This window comes from Melozone crissalis, unplaced genomic scaffold, assembly GCF_028551555.1.
Source record: "Melozone crissalis strain CALT ecotype California unplaced genomic scaffold, PUWL_Pcris_2 ptg000027l_1, whole genome shotgun sequence".
Taxonomy (NCBI): Eukaryota; Metazoa; Chordata; class Aves; order Passeriformes; family Passerellidae; genus Melozone; species Melozone crissalis.
The window spans coordinates 57,536,667-57,557,341 of record NW_026535805.1 but is presented as its reverse complement, the minus strand read 5'-3'; the positions used below and the strand labels follow the sequence as shown (position 1 = coordinate 57,557,341).

General features: G+C 39.8%; 1 protein-coding gene across 1 annotated transcript; it reads left to right on the top strand.

The window, feature by feature from the left end:
- The first annotated feature begins 16,950 nt into the window (after nucleotides 1-16,950).
- MSGN1 (mesogenin 1) lies at nucleotides 16,951-17,475 on the top strand. The gene has a single exon (XM_054280505.1). The coding sequence runs from the start codon at nucleotides 16,951-16,953 to the stop codon at nucleotides 17,473-17,475; it is 525 nt and encodes a 174-aa protein (XP_054136480.1).
- The last annotated feature ends 3,200 nt before the right edge of the window (nucleotides 17,476-20,675 follow it).

The window sequence follows — 20,675 nt, the reverse complement described above, 5'->3', positions numbered from 1 at the left end:
CATCAGGATACAGTATGCAAGGATGAGGGAGATTTATTTAAGAAAAAGGAAGTTTTTTCCCAATCAGTTGTGCAGATTTTGTCTTGCTTACAAAAACACTTACTAGAACAGTGCCTGCAGTGCTGTTGGACTTTCCTAATAAGACAAAATGATGCAGCATTTTTAAACTGATATTCTCCATTCTCCTCTACTAATTTAATTTTGCAAGTTTTGAAATGGGTTGTGAAATCCTGTGTTTCTGGTTGTATTGACCATCTCTGAAGGACCAGATAGAGACACACAGCAGATGGACCTCAAAGAGTAGCTGAATTTATATCTGCCATGCCCCATAATAAGCTGTTCTTTGGGGGTGCACCTCTTCCAAAGAGTGGAATAAGCCATGTAAGGATATTCTGGTGTTGTAGCTGTCATATCTAATATTTAAGGAAATTTGATGACTAATTTAATTAAATTTACTTAGGGCATTTTTTTCTTAAAGAAGGTTGAAATCTCATCTAAAGATCACTTCCATTCATAATAGAGTGAAAGTTAAGTTACAGACAATCTAGTTATCATATTGCAAGTCCTTTGAATATCATGTTTGGGTGTTTTTTAAAAGGGGAAACTTGAATACAGTTTTGAAAGTGCTCTTCCTACCTCTTTACTGCAGAAGCAGTCTCTGTTCATGCACCAAAAAAAGTTGTTCTCAACAGTTGCCTGTTGGAGGAATTCTTCCTTGTCTGTATTAGGTGTTTGTAACTTCTTCTGTGCACCAGCCAGAAGGAAAACAATTCTTGCCAAGACATATTGTTAACAAGAGAAATTAGAATATCTGTGCCTTAGTAAAAATGTCAGTTCTTCATCATGGTCAAGGACCAAGTTTGGAAGTTGAATTCCAGATGTGTAAAAGGAAGACATAGGTAGCCTATAGCTAATACAGTCTGTAATTAGACAAAATGGTATTTTCTTAGTTTACTCTGTGGGAAGATGGAAAAGTTTTATTTATAATCGATTTTCCAAATGAGAGATGTATTCTGGAAATGAGAAAAAAAATCGAAAATAATGGAAACTTAGTTTTGAAGATGGTCTTTTTCTTCTGGAGCCTCTTAAGCACCCAGCTGATGTGAGAAGGTAGCTGGAAGAACAGAGTTGTGAAGGAGAATAAGAGTCACCTGGGAATTTTAAAGGGAGAGATTCATAGCATGACAGAATGATTTGGGTTGGGGCAGATCTTAAAAACATCCAGTTCCAACCCCTGTGCTATGGGCAGGGAACCATTCCTTATGCAGCGGTCAGTAATGGAGAGATCCGAGTGGGGTTTTTTTTGTGGAAAAACACTGGTTTTGGGTATGTATGGGGTTTTTTTTCTTGCTGATGGTTTTGAATACTGAAACTAGAAATCAAGTGTTTAAATTTTGATTAATAAAAATGCCAACATCATGTGGACACACTCACTTTTGTTCTCTCCCAGGGTATGGGAATGTGCTCTTTTGTTGGGGGGATTATTCAATTTCATCCACAATGTGTGGATTTCTGTGATTTAGAGCTTTCTTTAGAATCAAGGGGCCAGAGTGGATTTTGGAGGGAATTTTCTTTGTTTTCCAAGTCTGCTTGAGATGACTGCTTCAATAGATGAGTAAGTGAAAATACTGTCAGAATTATCTGAATTATGAAAGTCAAAAATGAGATAGATTAAGAACTGCAGAGGAAAAAATATTATGTTGCTGATTTTTCCTGCTAATTAATTGGGTTTCACAAGTACAGTTCAAGCATGAAAAGCAGAAAATTCTCCATTTTTTCATATGTAATGCATCCAAATTTTGTGCCAATTTTCTACCACTGCTGTAGAAGCAGTGATAGATGTAGGGGGAAAAAAAAACTGTGTAGAATGTTCCCTCTATTTATGCTGTAGCTGCTCATTGCAGTAAATAAAAACATTTATCATTGGGGATGACTGTTGCTTGAATTAAACTTGTGATTCATTACAGAAGGGTAATTAAAGTTTTTAAATTGTTTTGGTTTCTCGTCTTTATGTAATTTACTCAATCTAAAGATTAGGGATGGTTTTTCTTTGGAGCTTTTTACTGTGCTGACTGCTTTGCAACCTCTCACACTTGTGGGAATGATGTTTAAGTAAATTGAGGGGGTGTAACATAACTTTCTTCTGCAGAGAATGTTTCTCCAGGATTATGTTAAACTGCCTGTAAGAATAAATCAGTTGATGCATCAACCTCATGAGCCTGAACAGATTTTCATTTTTCATCTGTCCTGATCTGTGTGAATTGGCTCTACCAGGGTGCTTCATACAAAGTAATAAAAATGTACCTACCATGGAGGTGGGGCAGGTAAGGAGCTCATCCTTCTTAAAGTCATTTTCTGAAAGGTTTTCTGCACAACTGCTGTCCCAGCCTGAGTACTTTACCTGATCTGTCACTCTTGCTGGCATCCCTCTAGCTGGAATGATGCTCACAGAATTATAGAGCAGAGCCACAGGTTCTGTCTTAGCACGGTAAATATTTCCACTTACAAACAGTATTAAACACTAAATGCAGCTCATTTATTCAGCACAGCTTGACAAAGGGAAACATTTACTTCACATTCCTTAGGATTGTAACTTATTATTTCAGGTCCACAATCAACAAGAAAGGAAAATAAATGCTGTTTACATAGACTTTATACATAGAGAGCTAGAAAAAAAATATAATTTAAAAGATCACTTCTCAATGTCTCTGTATCCCATTGTCATTTTTCCATAGGTGGAGATTACTGAAATACTTACCCACATGTGAACCTACCTAACAAACACAAAAATTTGATGAATATAATAAATGTTTTGATAGTCAACCAAGAAATTTCCTAATTTGAGAAGGGATTTATTTAACTTTACACAGTGTTGGCTCTGTGTTCTTGTGTCAAGGGAGATCCTTGGAAATGGAGTGGCAAAAGCGACTAATGGCAGCTGTTACTTGAGACAAGATAGTCTTTTCATGTCTAAAAAGGTGTCAGGCCCTGCCATATTATAACAGCAGATAAAAGGAAACTGCAGTTAGAATATTACTGGGAGTTGTTGTAAACCCAAGTGCTACTGACGAAACCGTAAACTCGGCGCTAGATTTGGCGCTTTTTCCTTCAGGAAACAAAACACTTTAACTGTTTCAAGAAAACAAAATTACAATCGGTGACAGAACCACTCTGCACAGTTCTCCTGCTCGTGTATCCTGCGTTACAGCTACCATCAGTACTGAATTTAATTTAATCACATAAGAAACTTTAAAATTCTTTAAGCCCAAGCCTTGTGTCCACCCCTGCCCCAATTTCCCTTGACCAAGTTGTAGAGGTTTTGCCACTTCAGAGACTGAGCACAACTGGAGAAAGGGACATACCTTTGAAAATCTTACTCATTAAAAACAGCTAGCCCTACTAAAATTCCTGATAGATATTTAATTTTCAGTAGCTGCCTGAATAAAAATCAATTAAGGGAAAGAATCAGGAATATTTTAAATGCCAATGTAGTGTAGAAGTAGCTCTACATTAGCATTTGTTATTTGAATATCTTATTTTAAAATGCGATTTGCTCTGCTAGAGCACCTCTGCAGCCAGCTTGAAGCTCAGCTAGTTGTCTCACCAAATATTTTTCACAAACGTTGGATCTGTGGTAAGTTTTGGGTATTCTTTGGCACATGGTAGAAGGAATTGTGAGTGTGGTCTGTTTTGGATAATTTCAGAGGCAAACTAGATGAGCCCTTGCATGCTGTCTTAATTGTCCATGCCAAGATCCCAGTGCTGCCCTGGCAGTGACACCACATAACAACAGACAGATGAGATAGGCACAACCCTAGAAACAGTCCAAGTTTTAACTGCCTCAAAACCATGAAATTTGTGGCCCCCTTTGAGGCTGAATTCAGACTGTCTTTCAGTCCAACGTGACTGCCACGTCCCAGAGCAGATTTAGCTTTTAAGCCTCTGTCTCAGCCCACTGCAGTGTACTGCAGACATTTTCTTTGAAGCTTTTGCACTGGAGAGTTAAAGTTGCTGCTTGATCTACAGCTGGATGGGAAAGAGCCCTGAACTCAGTCTCAGAATCCCCAAAACCTGGAGTTTAATGGAACAAAGAGTGACATCCACATGCATACCTAATGTACAGGAGCTTCATAGGACTTTATCTCCAGACTAATGTGTTGCTAGTTTTTCTAATTATTGAATGGCTTCTTTACCAAATCAGACGTGCCAGCTAGAAATATGAAGTAGAGTGATTTGCCTTCCCGATGGAAAGAAACCAGCAGTGGTTCTGCTGACAGTCTGCTGGGCAGCCAGCTCACATGTGCTGCCCTAAGCTGGGATGTGGGCTGTCTCTGGCTGTCTTGTCACATCAAAGAATACAGAGGGTACAGCAGGGTACATGAGGATGCAAAGGATTTGCCTTGAGGAGTAATCAAAAAACTGAACAAGAGGATGCTGATATTAGAGAGAAGTTTAGGAAATACAACAGAAAAACAGGAAATAGTACAGTGGGGTGGCATAGGGCATATATAAATCCTGCATTCCCAAGCACTTGTGTTGCCAAGTGCCTGGGAATGTGCAAGTGCAAAAGATTTGGTATAACCTCTTGGGAAAGCCCAAGGCATGCAGATCAGCAGCTCTGTACTCCTTTGTACAAACTCAGCCAAACTGTTGTCCTCACTGTCTATGGCTCCTACAATGATTTTTAGTGAGTCATGCACAGCCCAGCATCTACCCCTGCTTTTCTATTACCTTTTAACCTGAAAAATACAGCATGGTTTCAGATAGTGATTTGTGTTCTCTGTGTTTAATATTTATCATGAGATGTGTGGGATTTGTAGGTGTTCTTCCTATCAATCAGGTCCAAGGGAAGGTGATGGGTTTGTGCTCATGCATCTCCAAGCAGAAATACACCATTGTTCTGGTGCCTACTGAAATGCCATCATCAAAGAGGATGTCACTCTGTTTCCCTTTCTAAAAATCCCTTTTCTTCTTGCAGATTGCTTAGAATTTGCCAGAAAGATATTTGGGAAAAGTTGTAGCCTCATGATTTTTGTTTGTGATTTCTAAAGAAATGCTGTTTTTCAGCTGATGACATTTTGTTGTTTTTCCCCACTATTACAGTCAGTTGCTGCCTGCCATGGTTTCTAGTATGGTAATGGTAAAACTCATAGAACATGTTATTCTGCTGTTCTGTTTTAAGAATATTCTTTTTAGCAATACTAGAAGAAATGCTAGAATATGCAATATTCTACAGTAATCAGATAGATAAGGAGTTCTGAGATATAATAATGAAACCAAGCAGGATGAACAGTGATATTTTCTATTTGGGGTTGGTTGTGGCTTTTTCAGCTTCAAAGGCCAAGTTTCTATTTACCAAACAAACCTTTATCCAGAGCCTTCTAATCCAGCACCTTCCACACTGTAATCTCTGGTGTTAGTGGTTTGGAAACTGGGCTGAAAAATATCCTGTCATAATCTATTGGTTTCTGTATAACAACCCAGCATATTTAATTAAAAAAATTAAAAGGCCAGTAATTCTTTGTTTGTTCTGTTCGCAGTAGTTCACCACTGAGGTTTTAAAGAAAGAACTTTCCTCTCCCCACAGTGATAATCTGAAGAATAACTGCGTAAAATGGATATGTGGCTCTGGCATGGAAAATGTTGGAATTTTTACAGAGAACTGAACAAATCCACCAAGATTATATTCCTACCAATAACAGAGGTGTTATCTTGCAAAAGCTTCTTGGTGATAGTATATTTACCTTGTAAAATACCAGTAATTTAGGTGTGGGATTTTTTTTTCTTTTCTACTACAACACAAACTGTTTGTGCTGGGAAGCTCTAAGTTACAGATTCAGGAAAAATCACTATAAACAATCATTGGTGTCTTCCAATGGCCAGGACACTCTCACCATAAAAGCCAAAAGCTTGGAGCTGCTCTGACATGACAGTGAACAAGAAGATTTCAAAATTGTGGGGTCCTCATCCATATGATCTGGTATAGCCCTCTTGTATGAACATCTTAGAACCTTGTTACTCCTGCCTGGGGAAAAGACCCAAGTTGGAATATTGTGATTAACTGTATTGATAACTTGAAATACAACCCAAGCAAGTGACTGTTGTGGGATGAATGTTTCAGAGAGGGAATATATTAAAAATCTGACCAACAGAAGAGCCAGTGAGGTACAAAGTGTCCTTGGTGCAGACAGAATTTACCAGCAAAGATATTCTGGGAAGTCCCACCAGACCCACCCAAGGACACCTTGTGAAGAAGCTTGTGGAGCTCAGGGTCCCCAGCCAGCTCCTCCCAGACATTGCCTTGTCCAACCCAACCAAGAGCTTTCTGACAGCAGTCTCTCCTCTTTCAAGCTCCAAATAAGGTTCACTTAACAAAACCTCTCTGCAGTTGTTCATTTAACAAAATACAGTGCTAGGACTTCCCCTAATAAAGTACAGTGTGATTGTGGGGGGTTATAACTCCTGCTCTTTTAGTCAGTTAAATTGATCAAATATTCTATTACATCACTAAAACTATTCATAAAAAACTCCAAGACATAGCACCTCTTAGAAAAATAATTATGTTTGCAGAATGACAGCCAATAGTAAAGATGAGTGCAGCATCTGTCTGGAGAACACACAATTTAAGAAGTGCCCATAAAAAAATTCCTCTAAATGTGATTCAAACTAAGAAGTCAATTGATAATTGCTATTATATCACTCAGAGTAGCTCATAGTTTGGCAATGAAAAGGAGTGACTTATTTTAAGTGCTCTTTTATTAATTTATTATCACAGATCTCACTTTAATAACAACATTATGTGATCGTGTATTTTATTTATGGTTTATTTGAAAAATCGGTTATGCAGATATTCGGATTAGTGGGCTATCAAACCATTAGCCAAATAAATCTAAAGGTAATAAAACTCACAGGAAGATAGATGGCTTTCTTTTTCTTGTTCTTTTCAGCTAATTCAGGCTAATTTAAGCCTTTCACAGAATGGTGATAATGAAGGATTTGTTCTCAGCAGAGTTATGGCAGGTGATTTGCATTTGAAAGTTTGACACATTTATAGGTCTTTGATCTTTTCCCCTCAGTGCTTGTGCCCCTGGCCGGACACCTACGTGCATGATTTACCAGGTGGAAGATCTAGGAGCAAAAGTAGCTCTGAGAGTCACCCTCAAGACGTACACTAGAAAAAATAATTAAATTATTTGTGTCCAGAAAGCATTTTATTTCTGAATTTGAGTGGCATTTATATAACACTAGAAATAAAATACATTGAGACTGCTTTTATTAGAGTTTATTTTAAATTAGAGAAAGTCCGCATGCAAAATTTTAAAGAATACAGTCTGCTCGTCCACTAGCTATAAAGATTAGCTTCTTCTATAGGTTTAAATTTATTATTGAAAAGAACTTCTTGCTGCAGAACACTTGAAGAATTTTGACACCAAGGGAGAAAAGACTGTGGCAGCTATGGAACCATGTATTAAATATTATTTTGATTTTTCCTTTGCTAAAAAAAAAAAAAAAAAAAAAAAACACCAAAAAATTAACTCTCTGGGCGAGAGCTATCTTTGGGCTAGAAGAAGAAACCTTGAAAAAAAAATCAGGGTGCTCCTGGCACCATAAGCATATGTGAGCATAATCAAACACACAACCCTAGGATATATAAAAGATGTTCTTAGTACTTACTATCTGACCCCAATACCCCAATGTAAGTCAGAAGTCTAAGGATTCAGTAGGAATATAGCTTAGAATTTGAAACAGGAACATTGTATCCCTCATGATCTTTTAAAATTTCACATAATTAGCTGTTTCCTTTGCTGGATCGTAATGATGAATTCCAGGTGTGTGAGCCAGTGCTCCATTTCATTCTCATCTTATTTGATTCCTAAAGTAGTCTTTTCATTAATTAAAAAATTCCCTGGATCAAATTCCTTCCTGTTCCATTAGCAAATGATATTTCTACAAATTGATCTTTTCCTCTGAAAGAATACAAGGCCTGGTAGGTTCCTTGGAGGAGGACAGCCAGTCTGATCTCAGGAAAGCTCCAAGGATGGAGGTGTGTGGCCAAATAGCCTCAGGCTCCAGGTTTTATTTGGGAGGATGCAGGTCACCACCCCAGAATACTCGGCCTTTTTAAAGCTGTGTAATGAGTACTGATTAGCCATTGTCTGGAGCACACTGCAGGTAGCAGGGACTATGTAAATGTTAGCTTACTTTGGTGCACATCAATAGGGAAACCCCAAATGCCCTTCTGAGTTCCTGGTTGGTTTTGTTTTTGTTTTTTCCCTGCCTCTCCTTTAAAAGATGCTCCTTCAATCTAAGAGTTAACTTCAAGTTGAATGTACTTGAAAATTCAGTTCTCGGTACATTTTGTTCTTCAAAAGGGAACGCCATCCATCTGTGTTACTTTGCTTTCAACTGATCACAGAATGTCAGATACCAGATAAGAGCGAGACACTGATGAATGCGCATCCCAGCCTGACAGGGCAGGTCAATGTCAGGGAAATCAACGTTTTCCTTTTTTTTTTTTTTTTCCTTTGTTTTTATTTTTACTACAACCCATTTGCCAATATTTACTGTAGAAAATCACTTCTCTGGAAGCTCAACTGGCTTAAAGCAGTATCAAACGGAGAATTTAGATTTAATTGCTTTCTATTTCCATCTCCATTTTATAGTCTTTTAAATTGACCCTTGTGGTGGGCACTGTGAAGATCTCTGCAGAGGTAATCCCTCCCCTGGCAGCCTCCATCCACGGAAGGGAGAGATCTGGGGAGCAAGAGCAGAAGACAGGGCCTTTTTGCGATCATGCAGGTCAGTGGCAGGGCAGAGAACGGGACACTGGTGACCTGATTTCCCGTCCTGGTTGTGACCTGGTTGTGCTGCCTCCACAGAAAGTGCTTTACTGTTTTTCCGGGATTGCAGCAAAGGGGATGCTCAGGGAGTGGAGTGGTAGCCAGGACCAGCTGCCTCCCGGATTTGCATACCTGCTGTTGTGAGATCTACCTGCTTATTCATGCATGCACCGCTTTTACACATCCAATTACCATTAACTAAGCAGGAACTCAGGCAGGGTGCAAACCAGATGTCTGTGTCTCCTCAGAGTGATGGAGACAGCAGCACACAGCTAAATGGGCTCTCAGAATGAAGGCAAGCTGAGGGTTTGATTGGTAATCCTTTTTTTCCCTCTAGTTCTACATTTTACCTTCTCTTTGTTTGACCTGATGATAGGTTCCTAAATTTAACTCATTGGCCCATACTTAAGTATTCTTGGTTGGAGTTTAGGTTTTTTACTCTCTTTTGTGTTTAAAAACAGAAATAAAAAAATAATTTCTAAACAACAGTGACCTAAAGAAATTTTATTTTCAACTTTACAACCTTAACTGAGTCCCTATCTGTAACTATATGCTAAAACAATATACCTCTTTGATAAGCTGTGCTTAGAACTGCCTTAAAAACTTGTTTCAAGTGGATAATTACATGTTTCCTGCTTCTAAGTTAACTTTATCCATGCAACTGAGTAGGTAAAGAGAGATGTGTGATTATATGAGCAGATGTCAAGAAAAGGCATCATTTTCTACTGTCAGTACCAAGAAGAATCAAAAAGAATGAGACACAGAAAATCAAGTAGATGAAACCTCAAAGAAAAAGAAAGAGAGAGAAAAATTAAATTAATTAAACGACAAAAAAAGAGGAAAAGAAATAATATTTAGTGATAGATGGAACAAACTAGAAGTAGAAAAACTGAGAAGGGGTAGAAAATAAAAGTTGATTATGAAGTAAAGAAAAGGAGCAGGGTCTTCAGTGGTAGAGAACACAGACCTCTGCACTATTGTCTTGTTCAAAAAAAATAATCTGTTCAAAAATACATACTGTTCAAAGATATAATCAGGCAGGAAAAACATCTGTGTCTTCTATCTCCAGCAGCAAACGCATAATGCATCACTGAAAGGTCAAGGGCTTTTAAGACTCAGAAATGCTGTTTGTTGCCTCTTTCCTGCAGTGTGCAAAGAGCTTGGCTGCTCTTCTTTTCCCCTCCCACCAGGTAGCAATTGCAGGCAGAGGTAAGGCTTGCCCTGAGCACCTCTGTCCACACACCACATTCCCTTGGTGAACTTTTTCTGGACTTGCTCCAGTGTTTCAACCCACCAGGCTTTCCAAGTCTTCCAAGAAGCTGCCTCCTGGCTCGTCTCCCTGAGCCTGTGCCGCTGCATGGGGTTACCCCAGCCAGCACAGGGATTTGCTTTTGCTTTCTCTGCACATCCCAAGGCTGCTCCCAGACAATTTTCTCCAGTCCCTCTGATGGAAGCTCTGCTCTCCAAGACATTGAGCACTACCTACACTTCAATATCATTTGGAAACCTCTGTACACACAGCATTACCTACAAAAATGCAAACAATGCTACTCAAATGGATTCATGGGACTCTTCTGAGTTTAATTCAGAAAGCAAAATTCATGGAAGCACTCTGAGCAAATGCAAAAAAAAAAATCCCCAAATTAACATCCTATTTAGATTCATCAATAGCCTGAAAGACAGACTTGGGGGCTTTTTGGTGAGATTGAATGTGTCTAAAATTAAGATTTAGCAAGTTGTCAAGAAATCTATTATTGCAGTTTGAAATTAATGGTCCTCACCCGGGGCTAACCACATGCTCTGAAAGGTGCTCAAACAGACACATAGCATTTTATTTCAGAATATGTAAGTGCTAAATAAAATCTGTAATCTAACACTTGTATGTTGTCTCTTATCCAGACTATTGATCCATTTTATAATTATTGAACTGAGACTTTGCCCAGAGCATAACTTCATTTAGCATGGAGATGAAACATGGTTTCTGTTAGCAGCGCACAGCAATTCTGGCCATCAGTGCTGAGATGTGGGGGAGGAAGAAATGAGCACACACTGATGAGGAGGTTCAGTGGACAAAAAGGAACAGCCTGAGCTGAAATGTAATCACAGAAATTGAAAAAGCGCTCCCTTCACAAACACACAGCTCTACAGCTCGACTACAGCCACAACTGAGCTTTCAATGCAATTTTCTTGGCTATTGGAATTTCTTGTAATATTTACCTAGTTCTGCAAAATTCATCAGGTCGCAAAATGAATGTATGAAAGCCCATATTAATAGCAGGAAAACAAGAGTGCAAACCCTTAGGTGCTATCCCAGTTTTTCAAAAGGCCTGTGAAACCACTGTTACACATGGCAAAGGCAATCATCTCACTGTTCATGGGAGAGTAGAAGAAACACTTGGGGATAAAATACATTGTACTTCACAGTTTATTAAATTTGAATGTATGCCTTTGGGTAGGAAAGGAGGTATAGCTGATCTTGAAATACTCTCAACAGGTAACCCTCCACCTCTCCCATGAAAAATTGAGATATATCTCCTCCATTACAGCACACAACAGTTTTTAAAACTAAATATGAAAACTGACATAATTAGCTGCACTAAGTGCTAACAGAGTTTTCCTGCAGAAAGGGCTTTTATTATTTTGATAATATCTGTTACTTCTCATTTCTGAGCAAAATTAATCTTATTAGGCTCTCCTTCATTCCCCAGCTTCGCCCCTTCCTTCTGGCTGAAGAAGCCAGTGGACATTAAAGACCAACCACATAGTCGAACCTCCTTTCAACTTCTGTTAACAGGGGTATTAAAAAGACATTCCTAAATATCAGCTGAAAACCACTAGGTAATAAACTCTCTACTTAAAAGGTGGGTAGGTGTAAATTCCACACTAGGGCTTTTCATCTGGGGAGCCAGTTGCTTGGAGATCAGATGTTTTAAATGAATTGCGGAGCTGATGTCACTTGTCAGTTGATGGGGACTGACACTATTTGGAGGATCAAATACTTACATTCGAGGATGTAAAGCAAATAGATAAATTCTGATCCTACCAACCCAACACCAGAGAGATGCTTGTTCACTATGCAAAGCCCTGGAGAAATCAGTGATCACTCACTTGACTGTTTCTTCTCCATAAGCAGGGTCCAGTCTGAATATTTTGGAGTTGCACCCTTGAGAACATTAGGTGTTTTAAATCTTTAGGGCAGAATTTTTTAACAGCATTAGAACATTTTTTAACAGCATTCTGATCTTACTACAAATTAATAACAACAGTTTCTTTTGTGCTAGCCCAGATTTGCGTGACCAAAGACGGTCTAGTTGTCTATTAACAATTAGATATCTAATTTACATATTATTTTCATTGATTATAGGAAGGGTTTTGGCCTCTCTGTTATACGACTGGACTTAGAATTGGTCCTTGTTCTCTTACTGCCTTTTTTCTCTCTGGGAACTGTAAGTGGCTATGCATCTGCATTCTTCAGTATACTGACCTTAAAAAAGCCCCAAATATGTGGATTTGTTGACCAGCTTGCTTATTCAGAAGTCTTACTTGTTTCAGTTGAGGTTGGACCCAGATTAAACCTTCTTCCACAAGGAGGAAGGGAGCTTCAAGGTCTAAAAATTCTAAAAAAAAATATTATTCTACCCAAACTGAGGCAAAGTCTAAAAAGGAGAGAAGCATTGTCTGGTGGCTAATGGTGAGTCTGGATAACAAATGTGATGGATCCTTTCCTTCCTTTATTGCCAGCTTGGATGTAAACAGAGGTGTTCAAGACTGTTTTTCAGAAGTGTTGAACACCTGCTGCGTCTGCTGAAGTTGGTGAGACCTGCAGCTGCTTGCCCCACAGTTTATATGTGGTGATGACTCCTTGTGCAGGAAGGCCACAGACACCTCCACAGCGAGCGGGCAGCGCTGCAGCCAATGCTCGGGGAGCCGCTTGAAAAAAGAGGAGGCAAAGTGACTTTAAAAGCTTTTGGGAGATGTTTTTTTTTTTTTTTTCACCTTACAAACTGCAAGATTAGACTGTGTCATCTAAGTGCTCTACAAGGATGTTACTATGATCTACTTCTTGTGAAAAATAAGCCTAGATTTCTGTGCTGATTGTGAAGGAGGCTGACTGTGATGAGATTAGTGTTATTTAAACATCTTTATCCACGTTAACTCAGTTTCAGCCTGCATTCTTCCCAGCCACTATAGTTTTTTACTCACTGTATGTTTCTCCTATCAAAATCACCGTATGGTGGAAATATATTCTAATATAGGAAAAAAAATATCAGTTGTAAATTACTGCACAAAAAAATGCATTTTTTTACTATACATAATCATGCCATATTATCTGGACTTCTTATTTTAAATGTAAAACCTGAAGGTCTAGAAATTTTCTATGCCATTGGTGGTTTGAGTTTTTTAAATGGAAAAATTGCTCCTTCATGCATCCATTTTCCTGTGATGAATTCAAAAATATGAGCAAGGAACATTTCATTTTAAAAGAGATGAAGATTGAGATGTTAGCCTTTGTACTGCAGAATAGATTATTGAAATGAAAATCCAAACTACCAGTCAAGAAGAAAATGCCTTATCGTTTTTTTGTCAGTTCATATTTCACTGGTGTTAGCCTAGTATCTCACTTTCCTTCAATGTTTTGACATTATTAATGGATAAAAAGGAAATTCCTAAAATTTTGAGGAGGCAGAATAAAATAAAGATTGCAAAACTTTGGTTTTTTTCCTTTTTCTGTGTATTTAATGTCTAGGAAGAGGCCACCTGAAATACTAGACTTTCTTAGTACTTCAATGAGAGCAGCCAGTTGTCACAGGGTTTAGAAAAACAAACCTGGTATCCAGCCTGCAGCCTTACCTTCCTCTGTATGATACTTTTTAAAGCGTTATAAATAACACTGAGAACTGTTCTACCATTCCCATTGATTTTTGCGTGTTATAATTTTCTTATATATTTTGCAAGGTAATTTCCTAAGTGAGAATTCTCATTCTTGTGGGTGCAAATGTAGCATTGTCCAAAAAGAACAGCCACATGCCACAAGACTCTGCTGACTTATGCAGGCTGTGGATCACACCAGGATCATGGAGAGGTGTTACATAAATTCCCAATCCAGCCAAAACTGAGGCATTCTTCATTTGAGTCTTTGTAGGGAACACGGGGGCTGTGGCCAGAAATGGGTGGCTGGTTTTCCAAACTGAACCTCTGTCTGCATCTCCACCAGCAGAGCAAACAGGGCACAGCCCCTCCTTTGGCTCTGAAGATGTGTTGTGGCAATGCTTGCTTTAGCATGGGGAAACCCTTTGCTGACCCCTGTGCCCTTGGTGGCCTCTCCTGGACCATAGCCAGGCAGCCTTTGGGACACAAATAGGTGTGCCCAAGCTAAAACAGTGTCAGGGAGCACAATGGTCATAACAAGGATGCACAACAATTGCATAAGACATAAGAAAATATATAGCTATTGCTATAATTTGCATTCCTCTTCCCTGCCTAATCTCAATATATAACAGAGAGATGAAATCAGAATGAGTTAATCTCTCATTCACAGCAAAAATCTGTACAAAATCTTGGATGTGCACAAAGTCCTTTCCCCCCTTGGTGTCTGACCAACACTTTCTATGATTAACCCACAAATTAACTAATGAGGTACATTATTTATAGTCAGCAAACAAGTGACTGGTTGATGTTTTTGCTTCTAAATTTGACTGCTTTAATTGCTATTTGGTTCCAAAATGAAACTGCTGTACAGAACAGTCTATATATGTGCTCACTATGTGTATTCATAATAAATTTATATATTCCATAAGTATATATTATGCACATGTAGACATTATATATTATATAGACAGTATATATATATATTATATAGACAATATATATTATGCACATATAGACATATACATGTAGACATGTATACGTACATATATGAACACATATATTGGGAAGCTTCTTTTCCTTTTCACACCCTGACAAAAGTGCCTCCTTTTCCACCTCCCCCTCCTTATTTTCTGTATTTGTAGTCTTTTAATTGCTGTGTTAAGAGGGGAAAAAAAAGACATGAAATAAGAGCAGGGGCCCTATCAAATGAAAAAGACACTTTAAACACAAATACAGAGAGGAAGAAGGAAAAAGAGTGGGAAAGAACAAGTTCCCTATTTATGTAAAATTAGATCCTATGTCTAAATTGTGACATTGTGACCATTGTCTGGATACTCGGTGAAACCATTCAGATCACTGAAGTCACAGAAAATACATGTCATATTGTCTTAATTTTATTTTTTAGCAGTTTTAGCATGTCTGTGTTTCTTAGGATTGTTTAATCTCATTTTCCTTAAAGAGGGACCAGAGAAGAGCTCAGAATATGATGAGGTACCCAGAAAACACAAAGCAATCCTGTCTGCAGCAGCTGTGCCCTGAGTTCTTGCGTGGGGTAGATGTCACCATAGTCAAACTTTCTCAGCCCTGATTGAAATGCAAAAATCCTTCACTTTTCAGTACTTTCTTACTCGTCTCAGGATAAACCCAGTAAGCTTTAAACCATAAGATGCCCCCTAACATTTTAATACTAACTCAGAAAAAACTCACAAAAGCCTTCCCAGTGACTATGCTGAGTATTGGATTGGATTTTTTCTATGTGGTTGCAGTGAGGATTTCACAGAAAGAAGTGGCATGTTCCAGAAAACCTCAGCAGGCTGTGTTCAATTCTGAGGCATTCCCTGCCTTTGTTTGGAGTGGATTATGGAGCACACAGAGATCCTTACACAGAAGGAAACTCTAAAATAAATCCTACTTTTATTTTTCCTCCAGGTTGACACTCCTTCTCCCCTTCTTTTCATTAAATATTACATTTTGCTTCCACTGTGTGCCAACACAAGGTCATGGCTGGCAGCCAAGCTGCTCAGCAGCTGCAGAGCTCAGGAGTTCTGGACAGTTTTCCTGGCTCTCCTCATGCTTTGCTGTGTGATTTGGGGAAAGCTCCTCCTTGCCTCCACTTATCCATTTCCCCAGAGTAATAGAGACCATTAATCATCACTGGAAGCTGTACTGAAGCCTAGAGATGAAAAGTGCTTGTTATTAATGATATTAATTTATAGGTTATACATTTTCACTTGAACTGTGTAACATATAACTACTGTTGCATTGAACAGGGGCTGGAAAAGGGCTTTTTTTGCCAGAAGAACAGATTCCTAGAGGTAGAAAATTTTACAGAAGTAGCTTCTACTCTTCTCTAACACATGTATAACCAGTATATTACTTTGAATTAAATTTCCATGGAAAACATTTGTCTGGACCCAAAGCTTATACTTTGTATATTTTGCTTCCTAGACCTTTCTTTTTAATAACATTTTCCTATTTTTTAATGGGACTTTGACCTTGTTTACAGTTACAGATTTCCTTTTTGATTTCCCAGTCATGTATTAAAATAGCATATAAAGCTACAAACTGCAGGGGAATGTACTGCAGTTCTTTCCTCCTTTCTCATATTGAAAAACCAAAGTGACTGGTTTCTCGTGAGTTGCAATCTCTTGAGAGGAAAAATCCACAGAGAGCCATAACACACACAAATCCAAACAAGCCATCTTTGGCTTTCACAATTAACATGCAGATAAGAGATAGCCCAGCAGCAGTCAGCATGGGTCACATATCACGGCTGCAGTGCCATCACCTTCAGTCACCCAGAAATCAGGGCTCAATGGCCTAAAGTTAGGGTCTGTCTTAGCGACCAATAAATTCTAGATCTGTAAATTGTTTTGTAAAATGATTAAATTTCTTCTTCCTCTCTCAGCACTTTTCCCCCTAGCCCAATGCTCAGTGTAGATGCGCAGCCTTAATCGGTTTAGTTGCGAGAAGATAATCTTTTTTTCTCCCTTTCTTGCTGTTGCCTGTTAGCTTAAAGGCTTTTTAGCTGAAGGTTGATAATTATCACTGAGAAGAAACTAGCACATCAGGAGTTCATTTTCTATCTTAGCACTTCTGGCGCTCCTTTGAACTCCTCGCACCAAGCCCGTGTTCCCACTCTGTCACTTTCCTCCCTCCATCATAAAAAGCTCTCGGCGGCCGGCGGCTCCAGCCTCTGCTGCTGGGCCGAGGGCACCGCTTCTCCCGAGCGCTCTCCAGCATGGACAAGCTGCACGAGACATTGATCAACATGGAAGATGCTCTGGCTTCGGAACACCCCGCCTGCTTGTCGGCCTGGGACTGGAAAAGCTCCGCTGGGCCTTTCGAGCTGCACCCCATCTCGCCCCCGCACAGCCTGTCCCCGACGCCCTCCTTCGAATCCTACTCCTCGTCCCCGTGCCCGCCGGCGGCCGAGACGCCCTACAGCAGCGGCGGCGGCGGCGGCAGCGGCCTGGCGGGCTACGGCCTGGTGGAGTTCCCCGCCGCCTACCTGCCCAGCCCCGGGCAGGCCCGGCTGCCCAAGGGCACCAAGGTGCGGATGTCGGCCCAGCGGCGCAGGAAGGCCAGCGAGCGGGAGAAGCTGCGCATGAGGACCTTGGCGGACGCGCTGCACACGCTGCGCAATTACCTGCCCCCCATCTACAGCCAGCGCGGCCAGCCCCTCACCAAGATCCAGACCCTGAAGTACACCATCAAGTACATCGGCGAGCTCACCGAGCTCCTCAACAGCGTCAAGCGGGCGTAGAGCCCGCCGGGAGCGCCTGCCCCGGCACGCTCAGGGTCTTTACAAACAAAAAACTTCGAAACTTCTTCCTCGTCAGAGAACGGCGGGGCCCGGAGTGAGAGGAGGGCGGTGCGAGGGACGGGGAAGCGCCGCTGTACCTGGGACGCGAGGCTGGAAGGTGATGTAGGATTGCCTGAAAACCTGAGCTGCAGGTTGCTGAGACAGAACTCTTGCTCTCTGCCTTTTTGCTTGTTTTCTGGTTTTGTTTGTTTGTTTGTTTGTTTTAATAAGCTTTTGAGAAACATTAAACCTAGTCTGATACAAAAGTAAAAAAAAAAAGAGGCAGCTGATCTTCCTAGGATTTACATATCACTGTTCTGACCGAACCTTTTTTATAAGGACAATAGTAAATCCACAAGTGTTAAACTGAATTTTTAAAAAATGACAACAGCTTCATAAGAATACTAAGTGTATTGATTTGTAGGCACTTTAATCATAGGATGAGGAAAAACATGTATTTCGTTCATGTCTTGTCTATTTATCCATCTGTCCGCTGTACCTAAAAATGAAGTAACTACGAGCATCTTTGCATGTAAACAAATAAATATGTCATAGTCTGTATCCTGTATTATAAATCTGATTGATAGATAAATAAAATCTAGTGATGACTGTTAAATATTGAAAATGAAATATAAGCAAACTGACATTTTGTATAGATAAACTGCTAAGTCCTCTCTTCTTTATTAATATATACAGAAGTATATAATTTTTCTGTATTTAATGTGTAAAAAAACCCGTATTCAATGCCAATAAATGATGGAAGACTTTTACATCAAATTTCTTAAACAAATAAGATTATATTGAGATATCTTTCTCTCTGACATGAAATAAATTGATTTAGGTTTCACAAAGATGTGAAGTTTTATTCTCAAGGTGTCCTGAAAGCTAGGAGGGTTCTGGTAATCATGTCATTTTATTAAAAGCCAGTCAAAGATCAGCTATTTTCTACAGCCAGCCACAGACCTGTAACACATGCACACAAAAGATTAAAAAACCCTAAAGAAACGAAACAACTGGGGATGTAGTTTTAATTTTTAATGACTTCGACTTCCAACTGATGGGCACCACACCACTGAAAGTATGTGCTGCTCTGTAAATCTCATTGCCTGGCTGAGCCGTAAGACTTGGCCTATGAAAGACGCCAGAGAGGAGCAAACCCCAGTTGTGGGGACCTAATTACTCATATAAGTCATATGAACTTTTTCTGCTAGGGGAGATGGAAGGCATAGAGCGCACAGCAGCTGGAAGGTAACAGGTTTGTCTCTCCACAGATCAGCATGTCTCTGTGGGACAGCTGGTTTAGATTTGTGAATAAATCCTGTAGCAAAAAACCACAAAGTTAAAACCTCATTCCATTTTTTTCTTCCCCTCTGTTTGTTTCAAAGGAATTACAATTATCTTTGTACAGTTTTTTCTTCCAAGGATCAGCCTAGGCTGATTCAGTGCTCTTCTCACATAGTATGTGCATATTGGGGCAATCAGAATGAAACCCAGCACTATCACAAATAAGCAACTACCCTCAAATTTATGCAGGTACTACTGTCACTCAGATGTAACCACATTTAAGCATATCCCATATGCTTCAGTTTGTAACTAACCCATGTTAGATTTGTTACAGGCTTTAGTGAGAGTAAGTAAGAGTATAAGTAGAATAATTCTTTAAAGCCCTATAATATCATCAAATTAGAAATATGAGGTGGCAACACCGATGTCAGGAGAGCATTCCTCAGTATAAATCTGTGCAGCTTATCCAGATTTCAGCAGATTTGCCACATAGGGAAAGTCAATCTGAATATTTTGCAAAGGATTAAAACTGCATGATAACTTGCACAGAGCTATAACTGAAAGTCTGATCACAGATTCTTTCTCAAAGACATATTTGTGGGAAGACTTCTAACCTTGTCCTTTAAATGTTCTACACCTGAAACTACAGGTAGGGATTATGCTCTCCAGCTATGGAAGCCTATAACATCATGGTTAAAACAGAGAAACAAGGAGTTAAAAGGCTCTTCTGTAATTGTTATTTTATTCATGACTTTGGCTGGTCATCCAGCAATGCTGCCTCAGTTTCCCCATCTGCAAACAAAGACTAACGGCCTCAGAAAGCTGCCGCTCACAAGCTGGGTGATGCTGTGTGGAGAAAGGCCCAGGAGGAGGTAGCCTGTGCCTTGAAGAAGTGGCTCAGCCAGCATTCCCCACCACCCCAATGAAATGGGGAGGTAAATGCCCCAAAGCAGTTGAGCTGTAACTTTTTACATGCCTAACAAGGAGTTCCTCTCCTTGCAAGTGCAAGGTGGAACAGCAGCTCTAGGGATGCCATGAGGTAAGGCTGTGAGTCCCAGAAGAACATGGCTCCGTGTCAGTGAGCCAGACCTTGGCTGTGTCTACTCCCATGGCCCCAGCAGGACAGGGCTGCATCTAAGCTGACCTTGGGGAAAGAGCTGCACTGAATCACTCCCTGTGGCACAGTGGGGCCAAAGCCGACATCCACAATGCAGAGAGTTAATTAGAATAGGTTCTGCTCATGCACAATTTAATTTGTTTGATCCTCTCTCAGGGGATCTCTTCTTTCACATGTGGGGATGGTGGGACCAACTTAAGTGTGGGAAGAGGAGGAAGAAGTAGGTTTAGTATCTGCCCATGGCTGAGGTTTCCCAGAATGTGTCAGACTTGTTCCTCCCCTTCAGAAAGAAATTAATTCTTGCTCTGCCTAACATGCAACATCTCTATAAGCCCCACCTTTTGTAACTCTTCCCCTTGACACACATTTCACTGATCCAGAGAAAATTATCTGAATTACTGTATTCACAGTACAAGATGGTACAAGGCCTGCTGCTATTAAATGTTGGATTTTGTTATTCTCAATAAAATTTAATACAGTTCAGGTTCATCTGCTTTTTCCTTTAGGCCCAGGAGTTTAGGATATCCAAGTGATGTGGAAGGGATCAAGAGATTCTCCACCTGTGGTTAGGAGATCTAACTTTCAGGAGTGTCAGGTCCATAAGCTGTATTTAATTCTAACAGCAATAATCTGAAGAAAAGAGGCAAAAATTTGAACCTGAGTCTGAAAAAATTGCTCAAGTCAGAAGTAGAGAACATCTCTCACATACAAGCACCTTCTCTTAACACCATGTGTTAAAAATATACATGGAAATAAAGCT